The sequence below is a fragment of the Suncus etruscus genome, chromosome 12, assembly GCF_024139225.1.
Source record: "Suncus etruscus isolate mSunEtr1 chromosome 12, mSunEtr1.pri.cur, whole genome shotgun sequence".
NCBI lineage: Eukaryota > Metazoa > Chordata > Mammalia > Eulipotyphla > Soricidae > Suncus > Suncus etruscus.
The window spans coordinates 31,315,561-31,331,377 of record NC_064859.1 but is presented as its reverse complement, the minus strand read 5'-3'; the positions used below and the strand labels follow the sequence as shown (position 1 = coordinate 31,331,377).

Below are 15,817 nucleotides of genomic sequence, written 5' to 3'. Positions count from 1 at the left end.
ATTGGACACTAAAACAAAAACTGAATTCCTAAATCCAAGCAATCAAAAGATGTTTATTTTTTTATAGAAAGATCTGTAAAAAAATAATTTTCAAACAGCTTTACTTTCATAGAGAAAACTTTCTACAGTCTAAGATTTTAATATTTTAAATTGTACCATCATTAAATAAGGTGGGACACCATATGAATTTCATTGCACTGGAAGAAATGCAAAGCATTTTTTAATATAAAGTATACAGAGCATTCTAGTCAACTACAGCTGTGTTACAGCTATGTGTTCTTTTGGATTTGGTCCAAAGAAACCTGAGTCTGTTTCCACAGAGAATGAAAAATGTTATAGACACCTGATCATTACCCCTAAAGGAAGCACAAAAATGGCATTCCTTATAGATCCCACTGAATTCCAGTTTTCCAACACTGATACTTTCCTTTCCCCCATATTTCCACCCTAGTTCACTTTGGGTTCCAGGTTCAGTTCTTGAATGACAGGCATCCGTACTTTCTTCACAAATACATACATCCATGGTCAAATGAAGTACCCAGTTTTCCAGTATGTTATCACCTCTTCTGTTCCCAGATTTCAGCCATATTTAGGTCCAAATCTTTAAGGCCTTTTAAGGCTTGAAGATTTCCAGTGTAAAAAGCTACATCTGCTGTGACCAACCTAGAGATTATAAAGAAAACTCTTAACATCTCACAGTTTCTATAATTTAAAAAAAGCAGTGCTAATGAAATCAGAGTCCTATTTGACTTACTAGACTATTAGAATTCAGATTTCCTAGGGACCAAATATGAATATATTTTTCTTGCTAGTAGAATTCCTGCTATTATAATTAGACCATTTAATGTTCTGTTCCAACAATAAATGTTATAAAAAGGAATGAGCCGATGCAGATTTCATTATTTATCATGTAGCAGAATCTAATAAAGACTATCCTTCATTTAAAATACAGTGTTTTAAAAACCGATGTAAGAGTCTAAAATGTCATATGATCAGCAACTATACTAGAATTGACAGCAACAGTTAAGTTCTCACAGTAAAAATTAAAATGATCGAAGAGCCTTCATTTTCAAATGTTAAGTGTTTAAGTAAATACACCTATATAAGTATAAAAAAATCTATGGCTGGGGCCGGAGTGGTGGCACAAGTGGTAGGGTGTTAGCCTTGCATGTGCTAACCTAGGAGAGACTGCAGTTCTATCTCCCAGAGTCCCCCAAGCCAGGAGCGATTTCTGAGTACATAGTCAGGAGTAACCCCTAAACGTCACTGGGTCTGGCACAAACAAACAAAAAAAAATCTATGTCTTAGACTAAAAGTTTCTGTAAAAGCAAATATTGGTGTCTGTAACTATCATGGATGGTATGAGGGCTAAACAAAAATCTAAAATTAGGGGCCGGAGAGATAGCATGGAAGTAAGGCGTTTGCCTTTCATGCAGAAGGATGGTGGTTCGAATCCTGGCATCCCATATGGTCCCCTGTGCCTGCCAGGGGCAATTTCTGAGTAGAGAGCAAGGAGTAACCTCTGAGCGCTGCCAGGTGTGACCCAAAAAACCAAATAATTAAACAAAAACAAAAAAAATATGGACAAAAACTTAGATGTAAACACCTAGATTATTACTAAATATGTAAAAAGATAATTAGAAGATAAAAATCATAAGAGGTGGAAAGAAAAATCCAAATGCAGTTGAAGAGATGTGAGGAAAAGGTGGAGCATTAACTTGGTACAATCACTTTAAAGGACATTCTACTAAGTGAAAATGAAAAATATTAATGATCAATTTTAAGAGCAGAAATATAAATATTTTATTATATGTGTATTTAAAAATAGTTTAGAGAGAAGCACTAAAAGGTAAAAAGTATAGGACTGTGGAGGAGGAAGCCATTGCTTAATTGGGTATGGAATTTACTCAGGCAATGGAAATGCTTCGAACAAGCTGTAATAATTGTGCTACACTTAAGACACTGAGTACTAGTCATTGTTGTATGGTTAATATTAATGTTACATGAATTTCAGCCTTAAAAAGAAAAAAGGCACATTTTAAAACGTACATGAAGAACAAAATTTCAAAGTGGTTCTTTGAGTGGCTAGAGCCTAATTTTCAGAGAACTTTATTTTTCAAAGTATCACTTAAACATAAATTATTAGTGTAAAGAGTGTCTTCAAGTGTGTGACAAAGGAATTCTTTAAGGGTACAGAAACTTCTAAATAGCTATTTTAACATTCATAGGCAATAAGCTAGATTGAATGCTTTAGAACTATTAGTTATGGCAGGGGTCTCAAACTCCGGCCCACGGGCCATTTGCGGCCCTCCGTACATTTTGTGGCCTTGCCTTAGAGGAATCTTGTTTTGTTTGGGTCACACACCCCCAATTTCAAGGCTTACTACTGACTTTGTACTTAAGGACACCCCGACTTTGCCTCCGGCGGCCCCAAGGTAAATTGAGTTTGAGACCCCTGATTATGGGATTAAAAGGATGTGAGTTGAATGAATCCTAAAAATGTCACCTTTCAGAAATTTTGGTATTCTTTACACTTTGAACATTTCTGTGACTGTCATTTTAAAGAATATTTTAAATCAGGTATTAAATGAGGGAAAATCATTTTTTTCCTTGGAACCCTATAGCTTTTAGCAGAATCAATTGAGTTAATATTTTAGATAGTAGGGCCAATTTGTGGTACCAAAATATATTTCTTCATATGTCCTAAGAATCCGAAACTTAAATTTGAAACTTTAACAGGAAATAAAATCATTTTATTCCTAAAAATACATGAGACAGTCAAGAAACCATATTAGTTAATTGCCTGATCCGTTTTTTTTAATTTTGTATAATCTCTTCCTCATTATCTTTGATTGCTCTTCACAAATTCTTTTAAGAAAGCTTAAAATCACTATCACTAATTTTATCTGGAGAAAAATTAAGGCTCAGAACAGTATGACTAAAATTACACAGCTAAAAAGTAGCAGATTTTAGCCAAGTTTTCTAATTGTAAATCTTATAGTATCTCTGATAAATGACATTTACTCAACATCTTACAATAAGACACAAAAGAACCCTGTGAAGAAATGAAGATTTATTTTTAAATTTTATATTGAGGCAGAGTTTAAATGACTTGATCATGGTCACATCACTAAACAGGACTTTCTAGATTGGAGTTCTGGCTGGAAAGGGAAAGACTACTTACTGCTAGATCACCTAAAAATCACAACTAATACACTGCCTTGAAACTGATAGTTTAAGTAGGTAGGCAGGTAGATACATCCTGTCTCATACAAAAGCATGCTGGTTTTACCATAATAGTCCCTGGCCATAGTACAATGGAAAAGAAGAGCATAAAGATCAAAAGCCAATTTGACAGACTATATAGCCAAAATAAATGGAAAACATACCCATTTTGAGGTCCCCCATCATTTATGACATTTAAGTGACATAACTGCTTTTTCAAGTGGAGTTTGTAACTTGCATTAATTCTTAAAAACAACATCTGAAAAATAAATAGAACTTATTGTACTATTAAAATAAGACAAGTACCTGATTATAAATATCAAATCAATATTATTTGGAAAGTACTAAAAGCTATTTTGGCATATTTAAATATTTAAAATATTACACTGCAAGTATTTCAGTAGACATTTTTTTCTCTTTACTTGCATATAAGCCCCTTTTCCTTTTCCTCAGCAGTACTGTCATCAGAAAAGCCAAAGAATGGAAGCTTAGCAGTTATACCCTACAAGGCATCGCTGTATTTTTTTTAAGTGATAGGTCTTATTTCTGACTTTTTGTACCTAGAAAGAAGCTCTCTGGGATGTATAAATAGAATCAGTTATGAAAGATGAAAAATATTTTTAAATGGGAATCATATAAACGAGGCGCTCTAGATAAAGTAACAGTAGATGCACAGTACTTTCATCTTTTACTTTTTTCTTCTTTGTGTAGCTTTCTTGCTTTTAGCTTTATTTAGGGAGGACAGCTGTCCAAGAGAAATGAATTTTGTGAGAAGACCTGTATTAGGTATTTTAGTACTCACAATGTTGAGATTACAAAAATCTAGTTGTAGGGTCTATAACCAATGGTGAAAATATGTACAATTCATATAGCATTGCTGTAGTGTTTAGCTTGCTTAGAGGATTACAAGATACACAGTTCGTGTCAAATTGAGACTACATGATTGATGCCTTGGGGGGTACTGATAAATTTCCCCCAATTTGTTGAGAGGTTTTCCTGACAACAAAGCAATCAAGCTTTATTGTCTGTACCCTAGCACTACAAGAGATGTATTGAGATGTGATGACTATAGAGGACAATCTGGAAAAAGTCAGGTTTTCAGCACTGTTTTAACAGAAATGTTTCTAAACTGGTAAAGTCACTTGAAAGTAAGTCATTGCTACTGCAGGTACATTTTTCTCATGCCATGGCTCATTATTTATTTGGAAAGTAACTGGCTTGCAATGACATACAAATAGTCTATGGAAACAACTGTGTAATATAACATTTTATATAGGGAAAAATCCTAAGATTATGGATTGAACTATTGGTCTTTAAGTCACAATACTGACATAATTTTATTCAGTTTTTTAAATATCTTTATACAATTTGATTACAAACATGATTGTAGTGGGTTTCAGTCATATACCCTCCTTCAACAGTGTGACATTCCCATCACCAATGCCCCAAATCTTCCACCTCCCTCCCTCCTCCCCCCACCTGTGTTTGAGACAGGCTTTCTACTTCCCTAATTTTATTCAGTTTAATAAGAATTCTCTTTATGCCTTCCTCTTGATCTGGTGAAGACTTGCTCTCAAATTAGAACTCAGAAAAAGAATTCAGAAAACAATATCAGAAATGGGTGTTTGTGATATGAAATGAAAGGGATAACTTGGCTGAAAGACATGAGAAAAGACCAGACTCTAGCAGGTATAGGCTATGTTATGGCTCCTATGTAGGCTTTTAGAGTCCAAAAAAGCTGGCATATTTCATGAATGTTGAAAATCTAGGTTTTCAAAAAAAAAAAAATGGGTGATTAAGAGGGGCTGGAGCGGTGGTATAAGCGGTTAGGTGTCTGCCTTGCCCGCAATAGCCTAGAAAGGACAGTGGTTCGATCCCCCAGGGTCCCATATGGTCCCCCAAGCCAGGAACAATTTCTAAGCACATAGCCAGGAGTAACTCCTGAGTGTCACCGGGTGTGGCCCAAAAACAAAAAGAAAAAGAAAAGTGGGTAAGAACTAGTAAAAGATGAAAAATGTGAGGAGGAAGCATGGGAAAGTAGACCAGCAGTAGATAAGTTATTTGGTTTTTAGGCCATACCCAGTGGCTCTCGTGTGTGTGTGTGTGTGTGTGTGTGTGTGTGTGTGTGTGTGTGTGTGTGTGTGTGTGAACTGGAACATTCAGAAGAAGGACACGGAAGGGGTGACGTACGTGTGTGTGTGTGTGTGTGTGTGTGTGTGTGTGTGTGAACTGGAACATTCAGAAAGAAGGACACAGAAGGGGTGACATTACCAAGGCAATGTGGAAATTGATAATAGTTTGTAGAGAAAAACAAGATGTAGAGAATGGATATTTCAAAGGTGACAAATGCCAGAAACTATTCATATTGCTGTTTATTTGTATTTATACTGAATACTGATCTAATAATAACTGTAAGACAAATTGAGTTACTATCTATATTTTTATCACTATCTCCACCAGAATTTCTAATTCTGAATTGATGAAGGAAATTTTATAACTGCTAACCAAATACAGCAAAGCATTTTATGCATGTTTTATTTGTTGATACAACAGGATTAAAAAATCAGTTATACTTTAATTAAATAAGAATTAAACTTAATTTGGCATATTTAAAAACACTTCTGGGGCCGGCATGATGGCACTAGAGGTAAGGTGTCTGCCTTGCCAGCACTAGCCTAGGACAGACCGCAGTTTGATCCCCCGGCATCCCATATAGTCCCCCAAGCCAGGAGCGACTTCTGAGCGCATAGCCAGGAGTAACCCCATGAGCGTCACTGGGTGTGCCCCCCCCCCAAAAAACACCTAAAAACAATTCTACATGCATATTATGTTACACATACAAAATTGTTTTACAGTTACTACTCACTTGTGTTTGTTCTTCTGGAAGAAGATCAAATATAGCTTCATGCATTTTTGCCATTTGCTTACAAATATTCCTAAAACAGGCAGAAGGAACAGGAGCTTTCACCTCATACTGGCAAAAAAAGAAAAAAAAAAATTATATCTCTAAACTGTATACTGTTCCCAAGATTCTCTGAGACCTATTTTCTTCATCTACACATCTAAATCTGATTTGGTTCTTAAGTTTGAAGCACAAATATGATCCACACTATTCAAGCAAATATTTAAGGAACCTTTCATTAAATATCCTAATTTATCATTTTTTATAATTAGGGAAAAAGAGAAAATAATTAGTAACATGCATACATCCAGTACAAAGGCAGAGATTCAACACAGCTAAAGAATTCCTAATCTTTATTTTTATAATTATTTTAATCACTGTGATTACAAAATTGATCAGGATTGAGTTTAAGTCAAACAGTTTTCACTACCTCACAGTGCATATTTTCCATTGAGGGGCATCTAGGCTGTTTCAAGAGTCTGGCTATTGTAAACAGCGCTGCAATGAATATAGGTGTGAGGAAGGGATTTTTGTATTGTATTTTTGTGTTCCTAGGACAGTGGTCGGCCACCTTTTTTTTCAACTGAGCCAGTGGTTGGCCACCTTTTTTTTTCAACTGAGCCAAATCTCGCCAAAACCACGATTGAAATTTATTTTGAGAGCCACACAGGGAGCGCACTGACAGAGGCTAGGGACAGAGTCCTAACTCCTGGAGTGGCCGCCCCGCACACAGAAGAGCCAAATTAAAAGTGTAAAGAGCCACATGTGGCTCATGAGCCGCAGGTTGCCGACCACTGTCCTAGGGTATATCCCTAGGAGTGGATGATATCCCTAGGAGAGATATACCCTAGGAACATAAATCTCTCTTTTAATATTAAAAGCCCACCTGGATTACTCGACCTTCTCACTCCTGGTGTATGGGTATGTTTAATAAAGAATAGGTGCTGGCTTTTGGCTCTGGCAGACAACACGAGGGAAAAGTCTTTAGAAGGCACTGACTCCGTTATTCTTTCCTCACTGGCTTAGTTTACTAATCCTTCACCACTACCCTGCTGCTTCAGACCTGTCCACATGGGGTTGGAAATATGGTGCAAGGGTGATCTCACAACTCATGGATTTTATTTTACTCTTTCTTTGTAGAATTGTCGCTTGTTTTTGGGTCACACCCAGGTGTTACTCCTAGCTCTGTGCTCAGAAATAACTCCTGGCAAGATCGGGGACCATGTGAGATGCTGGGGATTGATCCCGGGTCAACTATAGGCATGGCAAAAAACTGCCCACTATCACTCGGCTATTTTTTTCTTTCATATACCATTTTATTTATAGGACAAACTTGAGTCAAATAACTGGTATTTTTTAAATGTGATCAATTAGCTTACTGAGTTTTAATAAACTGCTGTAGCAGAAACGCAGAAATCATTCTTTGAACCAATATCTGACCAATATCTGTGACCTTCCAAACGTCTGTCACTATAGGCTATATATATATATATATATATATATCAAGGTTTATCATACCTTTTTAAAATTATTAACAGCTTTGAGATAATTCCCATGTAAAACTCTCCCCTTTAAAGTATACAACTAATTTTTAGCAAACTTATACAATCATCATTACTGTTTTGATATTCCTCACATAACTATTGATATCATCTTCAAAAGAAATCCCAGATAATCATTTCCTTCCTCCATAAGCCCTGGCAGTCACTATTTTCCATAAATGAAATCATACAATTTATGGATATCTGTGAGGAGTTGCTTTCCTTTAATGTTTTAAATGTTCATTCATGTAATATATGACCATATTTCAGTTCTATTATTTTTGTTTTGTTTTGTTTGGGGGCCATATCCGGTGATGCTCAGGGATTACTCCTGGCTCTGTGCTCAGAAATCGCTCCTGGCTCAGGGGACCATATGGAACGCTGGGGATCGAACCACAGTCACCCTGGGGCAGCTGCATGCAAGGCAAATGCCCTACTGCTGCGCCATCACTCTGGCCCCTCTATTATTGTTTATAAAATATTTCATTACATGAATATACCATAATATAACCAATAAACAGCTGCTGTCATTTAGGTTTCTTCCCTTTGGGGTTATATGTATAGGGTTTCTGTCTTGACAAATGTTTTCTATTCTCCTAGATATACTTAAAAGTGGAATTACTGGGTCATAGGGCAACTCCAAGTTTAATCCCTCTTTAGGAAGTTAGAGGTAGGGGTAGTGTTTGGAGATAGCCAGCTGTGCAAAGGGCTTATCCTGGTTCTATGCTATGGGATTACTCTTGCTTGTGCTTGAAGAAAACTTAAGCAGTGTAAATGATGAAACCAAGATCAGCCAGTACCTTAATACTGTACTTTATCTCCAAGTTCCTTTAATCTTTTAAGGAAGTACCTAACTATTTTACAAAGTGGCTGTATGATTTTATAATTGCATTTAGCTTTGCATGGGTTCCAATTTCTCTGCAGCATCACCAGTATTTATTATTGTTTTTATTTTTTAATTTCAGCCATCTAGGTGATATGGAGTAGTATCTCGCTATAACTGTGTCCTTATTTTAAGTACTCCTTGTACTGCGCTGAACAGTATTTCATCCAAATTCATGTGCACATGAAACCTTATAAGATCGTAATGACACTAAATCTACTGACTGGTATCATTATGGAAGAAAGAAGAGGTAAATTCAGACAAACACAAAGGGAAATGACTACATGATAAAAGGCAGCAATTGGGAAGGTGTTTCAATAAGCCATAGAAAGGCAGTAATTATGGGCAAGTGCCAAGACATAGAAATAGGCATGATAGGGTAAATTTTCCTCAAAGCCTTTCTAGAGAAGCACAATATAATAAAGTATCTAGAACCTCTCGTCTCCAGAACTATGAAAATATACATTCTGTGGTTTTAAATCACTGAATCCATGGCACGTCATTACAGCATCCCTAGAAGCTAGCATAGTAGGCTACAGGTACATAGTTGCAGGATATTTAGGGGATCTCTTATCATGAGGGCTTCCAGAATAGTACCCTGGGCTACTGAATCTCAAAGGAAAATAAGTGAAAGAATTCATATTAGAAGACATACCCATATCAATTCAAATCTGTTGTATACATGATCTTGTAAATCACTCTATAATCCTAACGAACTTTTCATTAAATTTTCATGTATTCTTCCTGTATAAAAGCTAGAATTCAGAAATAGAGATAGTATAGAAGGTAGGGTGTTGTCTTGCACACAGACAACCCAAATTTGATCCCTTTATTGTCTCTGAACTTGCCAGGAGTTATTCTGAGGACAGAGTCAAGAGGATGTGTCTAAAAACAAACTAAAAACAAATAAAAGCTAGAATGTTGCAAGAAAATATTTTTACAAGCCTAACTACGAGGAAAAACTGGGATAATTCATCTAAATATTCTAGTCCATTAACTCAGATATGGCAATAAAAATCAAGAGAATAAATTCAAAGTGTATTGAGGTTCTCTTAGAAATATGGACACAGGAATGGTCTTACTTTTGGCAGAACATAAGAGACCACAAAAGAAGTAAATAAGAAATCAGATTTTAGCAAATCTTGTAAGGCCTACATTTAGATTAAGTAGGAACCCTAGTGACAAGAGAATGTGTACTCATTCATCAGTCTCCATAGATCTTCAGAAGGGGCTCACAATCAGCTCTAGGGATCAGGGCAGAACTCCTAAAGTCACTTTTAGTTATATAGGCATGCTGAAGGTGACCAGCTGTCATATGGAAAAATGAACAAACATTATCATTACCCTAAACTCTATTCTTACTCAAAGCCAAAGTCTTAAGTTACTGAAAAGTAGTATCAAACTCTTTCATATCCGGGTCAATTGTAAGGGCTTATAAAAACAAAACATGCCCATTCTCAAGCAAAACAATAAAGAAAGAAACAGGGGCTGGAGAGATAGAACAGTAGATAAGGCATGTGTCTTGAACCTGGCTGACCAAGTAATTGGATCTTCCACATCCCATATGGTCCCCTGAGCCTGCAGAAAGTGATTCCTGAGTAAAATGCCAGGATTAACCACTGAACTCTGCTAGGTGTGACCCAAACCACCACTACCCAACCTCCAATAAAAAAAATTAACTGAAACAAACCAAAAACACACAGGCAAACAACAATAACAACAACAACAAAAACCTTACCCCAGGATACTACATCTATCTAAACAGTGTTGGCTACCACTAGAAGGACAGAAATACTGACAAAAATCACATTCAAGGATTCAGACTATCTGGGAGGATTTAGTCCCAGAATGATAATACAAAAGTTGACTTGCAGGCAGCCAACAGATTTGATCTGCAGTACCCCTCCACCCCAGATCTGCCAGATGTGACCTATGAGCATAGCTTACAAAACCAAACCAGAACATAAAGATGGGTGAATTACAGCATGTTTTTACATTGGTGAGAATGCAAAAAGGATGAGGAAACATGAAGGAGAGAGAAAGGAGAATCACTGATCAATGCCCTTGAATCTAAGATAAAGATTGACTTTCAGATGGAGTGGAAACCTGTCTAACCTTTGTTCCACAGAGGAAAGAGTAATGAATGGGTTTTGGGGCCATGGGTGGTGATAGTGATGGTAGAAATTTTAGAATTCTATTTTCTCAGTAAGAAACAAGGACACAGAACAATTGTTAGGGCCTATGATTATTTATAATAATTGGTGCTATTTTTCCCCCCATAAAAGCCAGCTCTAATCTGGCTTGCTGCAGACCATGATATTTCTCTTGCCAGCTAACTCCAGAATTGCTCACCTAGTTCTTAGCATGTGGGTTCATTATCTTTATTTATTTTAATTTTTTAAATATGATCTGCTGAGCTATATTGTAATTATTCCTATACAAGGTGAATATCAACAACTTCTGAATACCTTGTTGGTTTTTATATTAAATCCTGAAGAATTTGAATTGCTAGACAACTATGGATTAAGTCACTGCTGGCAGCCTCAGATCAGACCACATTCTCCTTAAAATTATTATATAAATATTCTACCGATTGGAATCTTTGAATGCAAAAGAATTTTTGTATTTCTGCTGTTTATAAAGGATCTCTGTAAAATGACAAGTCACAGACCTTTTAGCAAAGTCTAATAATTTCCAAAAATCATTACCTTAGATAACAGCTTGTCAAATAAGTTATCCATTATGGCTACAAGTTTAGCCGATATTTCAGCTATGTGGTCATGGTAGTCCTATAATGAGAAATAATGTTTCATTGGAACGTTCCAGAGACATATCTTTAAAATATTTAATAATTTAACAATTAAATTTATGAAACTGCAGTAGAAATATGAGAAATACCTTTGTGATATGATCAAAATGCCTAAGCATGTTATATTGCTTAGGCTGCAGTCGAGCTTCAAAATGAGCCCGGATCACAGGAATGTAGTGCACAATTAACTGCAAGCAGCGTGAAGAAAGAGCTGAAGAACAAGGAGTAGAAATTTCATAGAAAAACAAAAATTATATAGTTGACATTAATTATATATTTTTTAAAATCAATTTTGTTTAGACTCAAATTTATTTCATAAATAAAAGTGTAGTGTCAGAAAGCAATACATTTTATTTATTTTTTATTTGGTTTTTGGGCCATAATAGGTAACCCTCAGGGGTTACTCCTGGCTATGAGCTCAGAAATCAGTCCTGGCTTGGGGTACCGTATGGGACATAGGGGATCAAACCCAGTTCCGTCCTGGGTTAGCGCGTGCAAGGCCAATGCCTTACTGCTGCACTATCACTCTGGCCCCAGCAATACATGTTCTTTTAAGAAAATTAGTTGGTATACAAAAATATATCAGATTGCATTTCCCAATAAATCAAACTAGATGAGGGAGCTAGATATTCATATAACTTTTGATTCATTATACTACATATTCATAACCTTTTACCCATACGTAATTCACATATATATTAGTATTTCCTAGAGTGGTTTAATCTCCAAATAATTCATGTCTTTTTCTTTTTTCTTTTCGGCTTGGGAATGGTGGAAATCTGGGGATAATAATGGAAGAAATTTTACATTGATGGCGGGATTGGTCTTGGAACAAATGTTTTATGGACATCTATGTAATAAATACCATGATATTTAAATAAAGTAATTTATTAGTTAATTAAATAATTGATTAGTCCAAACCGTTTTACAAAAATTATAATAGGGAAAAAATTTTAGAATTGCAATTTAAGAGTGTGACAAATTCAGATTAAATCTCTAATTCAGTAGTTGCTAAGTACCTACTAAGTGTAAGGGACATTTCTATTCTATTGTTTTCTTTTTTTTGTTTTTTTTGTTTTTGTTTTTGTGGCCACAACAGGTGATGCTCGGGGGTTACTCCTGGCTTCGGGGACCATATGGGACATATGGGGATCAAACGCAAGTCTGTCCTGGGTCAGCCGCATACAAGGCAAACACCCTACTACTGTGCTATCACTCCAGTCCCTCCAATTGTTTTCTACAGAAGTTCTTAGTAAAATTATATTAAACAATTGAGATCTGTTATGTCATATTCTCTGAAATTCTGGGCAAGTATAAAATCCTTTTAAAAAAATAAATGCTATTTTATTCATGTATTAAATATTGAATATTTTCTCCATCAACCCCTCCCCTTTTATAATGCTCCATTAGATCCTTCTTTTATGGAAAGTACCCTCTTAGAATTTCAAAGAAATATTTCATGGCGAAGCCTTCAGATGTTGGTATTTTATTTATATGAATATATTAACATGAACTTAGGGCTTATAAAATATTATCAGAATGGATATTTTTTAGACGTCCAGAGTCTGACAGATAGGGGCATTGGGATAGGGCCTGGGAACAATTTGAGATAAGCTTTTGGATCAAATCTATAATTTGTTCAATTGAGAAGTGGAAAGGATCAGTACTGACTAGGTGTTTTATTGTTTGCAAAAGGTTCTCCCATATGTTGCCCTGGTCTTTGTCCCATGAAAAATCCATGAATGGGTAAATTCATTATTTTCTATACATAATTGATGAGGAATCTCAGATACAAAGAGCTTCAAGAATAGCTGGAACTTCTCTTAAAAATGAAAACCATTTCCTTTGTAAAATACATCCCTTTCCTTTTTGCTCATCCCAACACTTCTAAGAGGCAGAAAGAAATCAAAATCAATGTGTCATATCTATCACTAAGCAAAAGTGAGCTGAGATCAGGAATTGATCTTTTTTTTATTTTTTGCTTTTCCAAATTTAGTTTAGTGGAGGGAGTAATTCTACCTTTTAGAATGGAAATTGTTCATAATACTTTCCCAGATATTAAATTTTCATTTGTAATACAAAAATTAAGCATTTGTTACTTTTAGGGCCATAAAAACATCAGTCATAAAAAAACACGATGAGTTCTCAGAATTATTATAACACTTTGATATAAGTTAAATGTAAGAATTCATACCCAAATTTTTTGTAGTTATTGTTTTTAGTCCAACAACTTGCAGTGCACCTGCTCCAAGAACTAACTGGCAACTTCTTGAATTGAAGTACTAATGAAGGAAGGAAAAAAAATATCCAATAATACATCAAAAACTATTCTTTATGTGGTGCAATGAGTTACTAACAGTTCTACAATAAATCGTTTTACTCAAGGAGAAATAACTGTTCTAGAAGAAGCAATTAGAATTTATGTATGTAATGAAAAAAAATGGAGTGGGTGCAAGGGAGAAAGGGCAAAGAACAAGGAAGGCTTCCTGAGTGATAACATTCACTGCCTGGTACAAAAAAGTTGAGAAATTCTAAAAATCAATAGTTCAGAAATTAGTTCGCATTTACAAAATTAGTTCGTTTCAGTTATTCTTATTTGACAAGTCAGATTTTCAAATGGTTAATAAATTCTTCTGAACGAAAACACCTAACACGCAATTTTGGGATAGAACTGACATAGCAGACATTTGAAAAAGTCTTTTCTCTATGCTAGAAGTTAAAAGTATCTGTTATTAAGAAATGGTTGGATCAAATTATCAGCACATTCTTATTTTACACCAATGGTTCTGAAAGAATGATTTAAGAAAAATATCTAACCTTAGTGAGATGAATTTTGTAAAGTTCAGTGATTTCCTTCCATGCACATTTGAAACCAGTCCAGGTTTTTTGACCTAAGTGGCCTCAGTCATGTTCAGCACCTAACGAACAAATCATCTCCTGTCTCCAAAGTCATTGACAACTCTATGAGTGTAATGAGGAATCGCTAAAAGCAGAGTGAGGAAGCAGGTGGCCTTCCTCCAGTAACATGTGATTCAACCACGATCAAATGTCACAAAATTAAAACCTTATTATCTTAACTTTGAAATGCCTTAGAGGTGGACGATTAATCATACTCTAATGAAATACTTCTTCCAACTATTTTTTTCATTAACAGAATAAAATCATACACACCTTCAATAAGTCTGACAGACGAGTAAGCATGTCAGTAGTAATAGATGGGATGTTATCCACACATTGACAATATTCAAGAATAATTCTTATCAACAGCAAAACAGTTCTATAAGAAAAGAAAAATGACCCAGTAAGAGGTCAAAACAAGAAAAAAACAAACGGAATTGTAAAATAAAAATTAATCTCAACAAGTGTTACATTGTTTGACCTAAAGTAGACTAGGGACTAGCTAGAATAAGGCAAGAATATTAAGAAGGACTCTTGGAGTAATAAACTGAGGAACTCAACTTTAGGGTCCAGCTATTTTAGGTTCAACATTTACATGACAATGAGCACTTTCTTAAATGTTGTGCTATAAACACATCATTCTCTCCATGGCATTTTTATTAAAGTATTTCTTTGTTTTGGGGTCACACCTGGCAGCACTCAGGGATTACTCCTAGCTCTATGCTCAGAAATCGCTCCTGATAGGCTCGGGACTATATGAGATGCTGGAATTCGAACCACCGTCCTTCTGCATGCAAGGCAAATGCCCTACCTCCATGCTCTCTCTCCTGTCCTTATGAAAGTATTTCAATAAGCCATGCAGTCCATTTGCTGGCCAATTTTGATATGTTGCCCAAAAACCTATATGGTAAATTCAGGTTAGTAGTAGGTTCTGAATCGTAACTTGAATAAATGTAACCCGAATTTTCTTAGTGAGAGGAAAGATCAATTATAATGGCTTTTAAGACGTTTATCTTCTAGGAAACTTACTGCTAAGTCACAAAAACTTTTAGACCGAAAGTTTCTTTTCTTTTCTATTTTTAGTTTTGGGGCCACATCTGGAGGTGCTCAGATGTCTGGTTTGCATTCAGAAATCACTCCTGGCGGGCTCAGGGGAACCATATGGAATACCAGGGATCAAACCTGGGTCAGCTGCATGCAGGCAAATGACCTACTCATTGTGCTATTGCTCTGGCCCCACAAAAACTTTTAAAAATAATATTATGTCATAACTGAAAAGAGACATTACTGAGAACTTAATTTAACACAAGCTTTTATCTATAATGAAATTCAATAACATCCAAATTCAACTGTTAAAAAATAACCCATGCTGGGGCTGGGAAGGTGGCGCTAGAGGTAAGGTGTCTGCCTTACAAGCGCTAGCCAAGGAACGGACCGCGGTTCGATCCCCCGGCGTCCCATATGGTCCCCCCAAGCCAGGGGCGATTTCTGAGCACATAGCCAGGAGTAACCCCTGAGCATCAAACGGGTGTGGCCCCCCCCCCAAAAAAACAAAAAAA

The 15,817-nt window shown here is 35.9% G+C and overlaps 1 protein-coding gene across 1 annotated transcript in view; it reads right to left on the bottom strand.

Moving 5' to 3' along the window:
* Window positions 1–33: 33 nt before the first annotated feature.
* VPS54 (VPS54 subunit of GARP complex) overlaps window positions 34–15,817 on the bottom strand; it is an 84,547-nt gene continuing 68,763 nt past the window's right edge. The window contains exons 17-23 of the mRNA XM_049784727.1: window positions 14,532–14,637; window positions 13,555–13,642; window positions 11,450–11,571; window positions 11,260–11,340; window positions 6,092–6,199; window positions 3,390–3,484; window positions 34–663 (exon numbers count right to left, since the gene is read on the bottom strand). Of these exons, the coding sequence (XP_049640684.1) occupies window positions 558–663; window positions 3,390–3,484; window positions 6,092–6,199; window positions 11,260–11,340; window positions 11,450–11,571; window positions 13,555–13,642; window positions 14,532–14,637 (706 nt within the window). The 3' untranslated portion in view covers window positions 34–557. The remainder of the gene's footprint in view (window positions 664–3,389; window positions 3,485–6,091; window positions 6,200–11,259; window positions 11,341–11,449; window positions 11,572–13,554; window positions 13,643–14,531; window positions 14,638–15,817) is intronic.